Source organism: Seriola aureovittata, chromosome 4 (assembly GCF_021018895.1).
Source record: "Seriola aureovittata isolate HTS-2021-v1 ecotype China chromosome 4, ASM2101889v1, whole genome shotgun sequence".
NCBI classification, from domain to species: domain Eukaryota; kingdom Metazoa; phylum Chordata; class Actinopteri; order Carangiformes; family Carangidae; genus Seriola; species Seriola aureovittata.
The window spans coordinates 26087505-26098392 of NC_079367.1; the positions used below are offsets into that span (position 1 = coordinate 26087505).

General features: G+C 42.1%; 1 protein-coding gene across 1 annotated transcript; it reads right to left on the reverse strand.

The window, feature by feature from the left end:
- Window positions 1–4782: 4782 nt before the first annotated feature.
- Window positions 4783–9046, reverse strand: LOC130167539 (claudin-3-like). Its single transcript, XM_056373824.1, has 2 exons — window positions 8457–9046; window positions 4783–6204 (listed from the first exon to the last, which is right to left on the reverse strand). The coding sequence occupies exons 1-2, from the start codon at window positions 8945–8947 to the stop codon at window positions 5547–5549; spliced, it is 1149 nt and encodes a 382-aa protein (XP_056229799.1). The 5' UTR covers window positions 8948–9046; the 3' UTR covers window positions 4783–5546.
- Window positions 9047–10888: the final 1842 nt, after the last annotated feature.

The window sequence follows — 10888 nt, forward strand, 5'->3', positions numbered from 1 at the left end:
TACTGAAAACACCTTCTTTTAGATCCGGGAGATTAATTAATGCATTTGGCATAAAATTAGAAGATGTCTTACCTGCAAAGGAGGTGATCCACCGTCTGATGCGGGTCAGCAGGTGCTCCTCCATGGGGGGTCCCATCCAAAGTCATTTTCAGCAGATGAAATTTGCAGGAGTTTTCTGTAGGTGTCTCTTCTGTGTAGTTTTCCAAGGTTGTTTTCCTGAGGAGGTTTGCAGAGGTCTTCCAGGGGATCCGCTGTTCAAGAGTTCAACTTTTCAACACACAAGTCTTGCAAAGGGGTTAACTCAGGTCAAGTCCAAGTGCAAATGAGAGAGCGGACAGGTCTGCAGCTCTTACGTCACCTCGGTCAAGCGTCACCGTTCTGTTGCCATGACTTTTACAGACGTACGTGCGTGTGCGTGTGCGCGAGAGACAGAGATGATATGTGTCAATGGATGATACAGACACATTGTTGGACACCTGCGTCGTGAGGACCTGCAGCAGCTCTGCGTCTGCAATGATAAACTACAGTTCAACGTTACATCTGTATTAACACATTGGTGTTGCATCAAGTTGTTATCTGCAAGTGCAATATTTTTCTTTATTATCCAAATACAAAGAAATGTACCATGTCTAATTTAACCCTTTAATTTACAGACCAATAATTACACATTAAGAAAGAAACTTCAAAGTAGCCAAATACTGAGTAAAATCAAAGTAACAGGAAATTGTAATCTGAAATTAAGTAATTACCAAGTAAAGCAGATCCAGTAGTTGTCTGTTGTATTTCAATTGTGCTATAATAAAAAGTTTTTAGATTTTTGAATGCAAAATTAGAGTTAGTCAAAAAGTAATTGAAACACCTGGAGAAACTTTATATCATCAGATAATCAGATGTCAGAATCACAAAAATCTCAGGTTTCCATCAGGATGCATTAAACACACTTATGCCACTTCCTCCATCTCATCATCCCCTTTCAAAATAAATCATAATTCTTATTTTTGCAAAACAAAACGAATGACACAGAAAAAGAGATTTAGATTTTAAAGCGGAAGAGGAACAGTTTGTGCTTTCAGTCTAAATTAATCATTTTAGTTGTGTCACTTATTGCACAACCTATAATAACCAGTGTAGTATGCTTTACATTAAACTGCTGCAACTGAAGATTTCTTGCAGATTTTGAATCCAACCACCTGAGGGCAGCAGAATATTCTCCCCTGATTGTTTCTTTGGACAAATCCCCCTGCGTGTGCCTTATTGTGACAGGCAGGTTTTATTACACTCTCCTCTTTTGATGCAGTCATTTTAAAATTAAGAAGAATACGATAAAAGAAATAAAACAATTCCTTTGAATTGTAACATTGAGACCTTCAAATCTGACTGAGGAGGAATTTTTTTGATTGACCTCAATCTGTCAAAGTGTCTGATATATGCACTGTGTTTATCTTTTGATGTGATATCCTAACATTCATTTCATTTTTAAGGTGCCTCACTGAACTCCTCTCGGCCTGCAGCAGTTCAGTGAGTGGAGAAGGATACTCATTAATGTGGTGGTGTTACTTTTTGAACCGGCAACCTTATAACCCACCTTTTCTCTTCTCTCCATAGATTCCTGTCTCACCAAAACAAGCTTTAACGTTACTATTTCTACCACAAACCTGAGCGGTGGTGAGAGTGAGTGTTTCTTATCTCTGCACAGCTGGACAAACACTGTGCTGGAATGTAAGGGAGGGAGCTGGATTTATTAGCAGGTACATTTGCTCACTTTTTTCCTCACCAATGACCTAATAGGCTGACACGCACACACACACATGCGTGCACACACATACGGATTTTGCCAGTACAACTTGACCTAAGTAATACTGTGGCACATACCTTTCTGCACAGCCATCCTCCCTTAACTTCCTCACAGTATTTTGGTAAAGACTAATGATGGTTGCCTCAGAGATTTAATGGGGTTTTCACCTCCCGATCAGCTTCTTCCTATTGAACAGATTATGTTGTACATTTTGGAGTTATAGAAAAACAAATCTTAATTTTCAGTGTTATATCTTCTTTGTCTTAAATTGCTTGAAAGAAAAACACCAGTTTGATAATCTGGTTATCCTGTCTGTCACACCTTTAATTGTACTCTTTAAATTGAATGTAGAATACATAATTACTTAAATGTATTCCATTAAATAACTGGAATGCAATACAAAACTTATTCTTATTCAAGAAGAGATTTGAGTGAGAGTTATTCTCACAGCATTTAAGATTTGCATTTGCCAGCTAAAGACATTAGGAGCAATGACAATATTAAGGTGATTTTAATGTGTCAGAATGAATGGACAAATTAAAGTGAATGGATAAAATAGCATGATATAATTCAATTTAATAACAATACCTTCTTTGTTGTGTAGCTGTTGTGTTGTTGCTGTTATTGTGCCTACAGTATTTCCTTTGGCAGAGTCACAGATCAGATTTCAAGCTTAGACAGACTTTCGGTTTTGTGGCTGTTATGAACAAACAAACTTTACAGTTAATGTTTTAATGTTTTGAACTTTTAGACAGCGCTCTGTCTCAGAGAGGAACAAACATGACGGAGAGATTCAAGTATAGGAAAATTTGAGTGATACAGGTGTGTCTGTGTGTGTGTGTGTGTGTGTGTGTGTGTGTGTGCGCGTGCGCGCATAACAGTAAATATCATGGTTGTGAAACCTTCTTGTTGAATTTGTTGGATCAGTTCCTTTGTGGCTCTGTTTAGATTTGGATTCGGGTTTCTTGTGATTGCAGGTAAGAAACCTCAGTTCCCACTGAATGGACACAGTGAGCCTGTGTTATTTTCAGGGAGGTGGGGTGGGGGGGTTTTCCTTTCTGACTTCAGGTGCCAGGCAACCTCTCTGCCCTTCACATTCCCCAGTATCGGTCATGTGACCAGAGTTTGGCCTGAGCCAGCGGAGCATGACCACAGACACTCACAGAAAGCCCTTTTCCTCAGTCACCCAGGTTTAGGTATTTGATGAGATTCAGTTTCATCGTAGCCTCAGGGATTTTTACGTGGTCACTGTTTGCTTTATAGTTTTGTTGGTACATGATTGACGATTTTTGAGTTTCTTGTCAAAACATGAAAATCTTGACCTTTCTCACTCAAAGAACTCAAAACAAAATACAAAAGAAAACCGTCATACAGTTTATTAGACAGCAAACAGTAAAGATTTGAAAATGTGGAGCATTTGTTTAATTTTAAGTGAGAGGAAGATTTTTTTCAGCAGATGAATTTCTAATAACTAGTAATACATTCAAAGATTGCTGCAATTTTATGCATTTTATGTTTTAGTAAGGTCACACAACCGGCCATGTTAGCATGCTATGCATTTACCATGACATACATTACAGCTTTTTCTGACTTCATCTGAACACAAATCAAAAATTAACTTGTTTTGTCAATTCTCCAATCTGAAATATATTTCCTCATTTGTGATACGGTCTTAAAGATCCCATATTGTATTCCATGTGTAGTTTGATTATAAAGCAGGTCTAGGTTCTATTTTAATACTGTGAAAGTATCAAAGCCTCAGTCCACAGAGAAATACACACAGCCTGTATTCAGAGACTGAGCCTTAAAACCAGCCGTCAGGACTTCTGGAACTTTGTGATGTCACAACTATACCTTCACTGCCCTGAGCCACGCCCCCAGCACGGCCAGAGCCTCTCTTCTGATTGGCTCACCGACCTGTTGTAACTAGAGCTCCCAGCAAGAATCCTGAGAGAGGAGATGTAAAACTACATTGAGATGGTTTCTGATGCTTTAAACCACAAATATATCTTCTTATTGATCAACACTTCAAATAAAACACAGGAAAAGTGTAAATTAAAATGTTTCTGAATTCTGAAAATCTCAGCAACGGGAAATCTTTTTGTCTTGATGCGTCTAAACGACTGTTACAAAAGTCAGATATTCCATCCAACTCATTTGTTCTGTCAACTAACTAACAATACTCATTACAATTTAAAATGCTCTGTAGTTACTGTAGTGATGACCAGATGTCAAGCAGTTCCTTGTCCTTGGTGAGAGCTGATACTGATATTGGAGTAAGAGACAACAGTTGGAAAGTAATGTGATACAGCAAGGGACCTCTCCCATATTTACTATGAGATGTTCATGAATTTTTTAAGTTGCTGCCGTCATCAGGTGTGACTGCATGTGTTTCTGGAACAAGACTGAAAGACTCGACTCACGTCTATCATGGAAACTCTGGCTCATAGGGTCTTTTGAATATTCTGGAGTCTAAAGAACTGTGTGCTGCTTTTCTGCATCTCCTCATTAGAAACAGCTTGTAAAACAGGACAGTGAAAAAGTGGAAGGAAGTTACATCCAGGAATCTGCCAGGAGGCTCCAAGCTGGAACAGTTTAGGCTGGTTCCCTGGAAGACAAGGTCTTTCACCTAAAAATACCCTGTGCTTTTGCAAGGCACCTCTGATTTTACCAGTACATCCTGTTCAGTCATCAGCAGAAGTGTGTGGTGATACAGGGCAGCTCCCACAAATGAATGTGTGTAATTGTATAAATATGTGGCAGGGTGTTAGAAAGAAACATGCCAGCTCAGCCAAGCATCCAATGATAACTAAAGTCAAAAGGGCGAGAAAACAAATAAATCATGTAACCTGCCCAGCATGACTTCCACTCCTCTGTGCTCACACTTCTCACCCCTGCCCGTTAACTGATCCTGTGGCTAATTGTTTAGCGCGCATGTGGTTAAATTGCCAGTTGGAGGTAACGTGGCCCTCAGGATTGAATGTCAGGGTTCTCTTACAAAGGATAGAACGCACTCCGTCATTTTCGTTACCGGTTTACTGACTCATGCTGAGGTGAATACGCAAAAACAAAACCTTAAACGGAGCATTATCTTAAAGCATAAGCAAATTAAAGGGTAATTTACACTTGAAGTGTATAAAGACAAGACAAGCAGTATCTTAAAAAAAAAAAAATCATGTTTATTTAAAAAAAACAACAAAAAAAACACTTGTGAGATACATGTACGGCAATGGTATATAAGACACAAAGATAATCATTGTTGTGGTGCTTTTGTGCTGCCTCAGTGCACACTGCCACCTCCCCACCCCCCCTTAACACAGTTACTGTCGTTGTGACTGTTACAGGTGATCAATGATATTCAGATTACAGTATTTACAACACATGATCCTGTTGGTAATGCTGCTGTTCAGTTTAACACATCCAGTTCTTCCATTTTGTACACAGAAGTGCCTTATTATGAAGGTAACACATGAAGCAGTGATGGCGATCTTTATAAAAACTATTCAGTCGTAAACGCTCGTAAACCTTAAAAAACAAAATCTTTTGGTTTTGTTTTGAAACAAACAAAATTCCACTCAAATCCCTTTCAGTCTCTGAAAAACAAGGAGCCTAATTCAGAGATACTTAACATTAAAGGCAAATTCAAAAAATTCTTAATTGCGGAGTCTCCTTTTTTCCTCAGTACGCCCTCAGCTTGGTGTGGGGGAGCAGGTGTGAGATTCAGTAATGTCTTTTCCCTCTTCACCTTCGTTCATACGTAGTCTTTCCTTTCTAACCCGGGGCCGCCTGCAGACCGCGGGGCAGAGTAAGCCATTCTTGAAGGGTTGTATCTGGTCTCACGTGGCGGACAGGAGCAGCAGAGGAGTCCGCCGCCAAGCAACAGGAGGGCAGCAGCTGCCCAGCCGATGTACAGCGCGGCCCCGAGCTCCCTCCGCTGAGCATCAGGAAGTAAAGGGTTGTAGAAGTCCCTGATGATGGTGTTGGCCGACCAGGAGACAGGAATGAGCTGCATGACCCCGGATACAATGAAGAACACCCCAGAGATGATCACCACCTTGGCCTTGGATGCCTCGTCATCAATGCAGTTGGTGCACTTGGCCCCGGCGATGGCGATGAGCACGGCCAGAATGGCGAGCAGGATGGAGATGACGGTGAGGGCGCGGGCAGCCTGGAGGTCTTGGGAGAGGGCGAGCATGGAGTCGTAGACCTTACACTGCATCTGGCCTGTGCTCTGGACCACGCAGGTCATCCACAGACCCTCCCAGATGATCTGAGCCGTCACGATGTTGCTGCCGATGAAGGCCGTCACCCTCCACATGGGGAGGGCGCATGCCACAATGGCAATAATCCATCCCAAAATGCAGAGAGAGATACCTATCAACTCCAGCCCTATAGACATACTGAAACGCCTTCCTGTCCTGCTGCTGAATGTGTGTCACACCTGTGAGGAAGTCACAGGAAAAAAAATCTGCTGAGTGGAAGAGTCGACCAGAGACCAGTAATCCCAACTAGTAATTAAGTTAATTTCAGGCTTCGCATCTGTGAGTGTGTGATGATCTGTTGCCTCGACTTCACCAGTATCCTTTATAAGGCAGATCAGGTGTGGGGGCGGAGTCTCTGAGGGAGCTGACATCACCAAAAGGGGGAGGAAGGACCTAGACACTCTCAGAAGTCTCTGCTATCAGCTTACATGGCCAGCTTCACAAAGGGCCTGGCCACAAAGAGGCCCTGTACAGCTGAAAGGGCACCGAGCTTTGCACGTGTTGTTATATCAAAACAGTTCTCTTATTGTATGATTGAAGACGTGGGTATTTCATTTTATTTAGTAATGTTGTGTTCATATTTGTACACACCTCAGTGCAAAAAGATCGGCTGATTTATCTTATAAATCAACAGTTTTCTTTATCGTGCTCATGAAACAGGTTGTGAATGGATTCTCCTCATTTGAACCAGAACGTGTTAATCACTGAAAAACTAAAGTACCTCATAGATCGCTTCCTCATCGTGAGCTCAGGTCTCTGTCTGCAGCTCTCGTGATGTTTTCTTTTTTTTTAATGACTAATAATTTAAGAATGCTTAACCTCTATTTCTCAGTAACAGCCTCCTCACCGTCTTATCAGAGCTGCATGGTGCAAACTTTGAATCTCCGAAATACATCTGGCGTTCACATTGACTGACATATATGCAATGAGGTTTTTTAAATGTTTCCTGAGACCACGGATAAAAGAACTTTCTTAAACTTTAAAGGAAAGTATGATAACTTGGAGTTACGAGGTCCTGACCTGTTATGTTTGATAGGCCCTAACGACTCTGTCTGTCTGTCTGCAGAATGCCCTTGAAATTCTTTGAGGCTGGGACTGTCTCCCTTGAAATGCCCCGACCTCCTTTAGCATTCTGTGGCCCCAGTGTTGACAACCCCCCCACCCCCACCCCCACCCCCACCCCCCCACTCACCCAGTCTCCCCCTCTGACATGAAATGGGTCCATTGTTTGGGAGCGCAGTGCAGATAGTCGAGTGTGGTGGCAGCTGACAAAGCTGTGGTTCTTGTTATCACAGACCCAACAGACATATGGGAGACAGCCAGGTGAATAGGTGCTCCAGTTGTCAGACTAATGGCGGGGTATGCAGGGTGCACGGAGTCAGACATTTTTCTTTGCACCTGTTTCTATACAGAGCAAACATCGTCCTAGATGTATTTTGGATTGTGCAGTTCCAATTTCCTCATGTTTGTCAGTTCTGTTATGAAAAGATTATAGATGAATGTGTGACAACGTATGACTTCAATCTACCATGACCTGCTTTTTGAATTATTCACTATGGGCGCAAACAGTATAGACTGTGTAATAGAGCACTGGTTCTCAGTTTGAGGGCTCAGGCCACCTATAAGGTCCCAGTAGGATTCAGGGCATAATGTTTAGTTTTTTTGGTCTTTGGTCTGATATTTCATATAATTTCTTCAAACTTTGAAATACAGAATGTGTCAAACAGACAACTTAAGTCAAAAAAATCAAGGCCTTTAATGAAAAAAACACGTCAAACATTAAAACATTTCATATGAACTGATTTTAAAAAATGTATAGATAACAAAACTACATTATGTGGCTTCACATACCTCCAAACAAATCTGAAATTCTTCATGAAACACATACACAGTCAATACAAAAAACTAGAACCAACCTTTCTCTAAGTTTGTGTAACAATGTATACAATTCATTTTAGTAAGTATAAAGTAAGTATAAAATAAAGGTGACAACACATCACTAACATACAGTTGTTCTCCTCGCGGCTCCCAACAGTGACAAAGTTGCACACAATAAAATTAACAAAGGGAAACAAGTTTGTTCAAAGGGACATATGGTGACATGAATATCAGCTTTTTCTCCATCTCAACATGAAGACAACACGTGTATAATTTATAAAAAATGACTCTCCAGTTCTCTTTGATCAGTCTTGTCCATGACGGCAGAGGGTGTGAGAAAAGAGCAGGTGTAAGTTCAGACATAGTTTCTCCTGTTGTAGTCGCTCTGGGCGATTGACCTGGTTTGCGAGTACACCATCTTCGACGGAGGCCCGTACCTTTTCTCAGGTTGTGCGGGGCAACTGGAGCAGAGGATGCCCCCTCCAATGAGCAGAAATGCAGCTGCAGCCCAGCCCAGGTACAGAGCTCCGCCGATCTCCCTCTTCTGTGCCTCAGGGATGACGGGATTGTAGAACTCCGCGATGATAGTGTGTGCGGACCACGAAACAGGGATCAGCTGGGTCAGAGAGGCCAAGATGAAGGCCCCCCCGGCAGCTATCATCACACGGGCCTTTGCTGTCTCTTCGTCCACGCAGTTGGTGCACTTTGCCCCCATAATCGCCACCAGGATTCCCACAATGCCCAACACGATGGAGATGACGGTGAGGGCACGGGCTGCCTGAAGGTCGGCGCTTAGAGCCAACATAGAGTCGTGGATTTTACACTGCATCTGACCCGTGCTCTGGACCACGCAGTTCATCCAGATGCCCTCCCAGGTGGTCTGTGCTGTGACTATGTTCACCCCAATGAACGCAGACACTCTCCACATGGGCAAGGCGCAGGACACGATGGCTGAGATCCATCCCAGGACAGCCAGAGCCACTCCAAGTATCTCCAGTCCCACTGAAGGCATGTCTGAATTATGTGTGAGTCAAAGTGCACAGATGCTCTCTCTAGATGGAAGCTGATTGAGTGAGTGGGCTCTGTGGAGCTGATTGCTGATATAAACAGCGCATGTCTCTACAGCAGAAGGTGGAGTTACTTGGTTATTGGCCAGGAACATGCTCTAATCATCATCTGTCCCACCTTGTTTGAATGGCAAAAAAAGCCAGCCTTGGCATGTGAATGGCCTCAGCTTAATCATTCAACTTGCTCGGCCCCCCGGTAGCACTCCCACCTGTTTGGGTGAGGGGAGAGTAAACAGAGGGTCTGTATCTAAGGTCTGGAGTAGTTAAAGTGTAACAGACATGGTAAAGATCTCTGGATGAATGATTGAAAGTGGAAGGCACAATATTAAGAGCTGCAGGTTTCTCATTGTACTTGCGAGACAGATGTTTAACATTAAGAGTTGTACACAAAGGTTGTGAATCATATTTTGCTTTAATTATACCTTATTTATATGAACTATATTAACTGAAGCTGAGGAAGAGGAAAGGAGGGGCGTGATGGCAGCGGTGAAAAGGGGATAATTCTTTGGAAACCGGTGGGAGTGCTGTGATTATTCAAAGAGTATATTCCTATCTGTCCTGTGTCAGCCTCTGGATCTTTCCAGTGAATTTGATAAAACTTAGCCTTCACGTTTCCACTTACTGTAGCTTACCAGCATTGCTTAACGTCTTAAGATAAGAACTAAAATGTTTGGGTTGTTTTTAACTGCAGATTCGTAGGAAGTGTTCAGGTGTTATCTACAGACTCCAACTATTGCAGTGAGTGGGTGAGGGGGTGTAGAAAAGTTCTTTTAGACATCTTTGAGAACCATCGAAAATGTTTCCAGTAACTACTCTTGACCTAAGTACCTTCCCATACGAGAGGATGTTGATGATGATAAACTAAACTTTTTTCTCTCCACTCAAAACAAATCTGCAGATCTCAGAACAACACCGATGATGAAATATTACGTAATAACGTTGGGGTGTGCTGATCTGTGATGATAAATAGCTTTTCTCTGTTGCCTTGACAGTATGTTCAGTTGACTGATCTGTCTCACTGGTTACCGTGGGAGGTTAATAACTGAGACCACATGCGGTAACAGCAATGCAAACTACACAAACCCCCTCTAAATATGCAGTATCTGCACGGAGAAGGTATTCAGGACTGATAACGTATTTCTTTCAGGAAAAAGACATGCTTCTCATGGTGATTCCAGTCACACAAAGCGAGGGTGGGCCAGTGTGTTGGAAGCTGAAACAATTGTCTGTGTGCGTGTGCACATGGACCGGTGGGTCGGTGGGTCAGTGGTCTTATCAGTGTCCTTGTCCTGAAGGTCACATAGTGCATCAGGGGTTTCAACCTCAGTTTAACTACTGCACGTGCCACAGGGAAAGCTCCTCCTAAACATACACTTTCAACTCCAGTAGTTTTATCTCGATCTCTCATGTTACTTTCACGGCATTGAATTTTGAATCGGATCGGAATTGAATTAAATCATAACGAGAGGCTGCTTTACCAACATCATGTGGTAATGGTGTTCAAAAGCTGTACTTTACCTTTAAAAACGACCTGGATTTGATGACTATGCAACAAACTAAACATCTGTCAAAAGGTTTCTGATAGCTACTCAAAGTCCTGAAGGAAACATGGACCTTTAAGTATCAGAACACTACTAACCCCAAGGACTGTAACATTTTCATTTAATAATGTTGCCGTGTTTCCATTGCAGTTCAGAAAAGTCGACAAAACACAATTGCGAATGGTCAGTGTTTCCATTGAGTTATGTTCGGTGAATAAAGCTGGGTTTTCTCCTTTTGCAAAATCATTCCAATTAAACACGGTGAATTTCCAGCATCTGCTAATTGTTGGGGATTATGATTGCATAAACCACAAGAGGTTTTTGTAGTATTTAACTGAAGGTGAC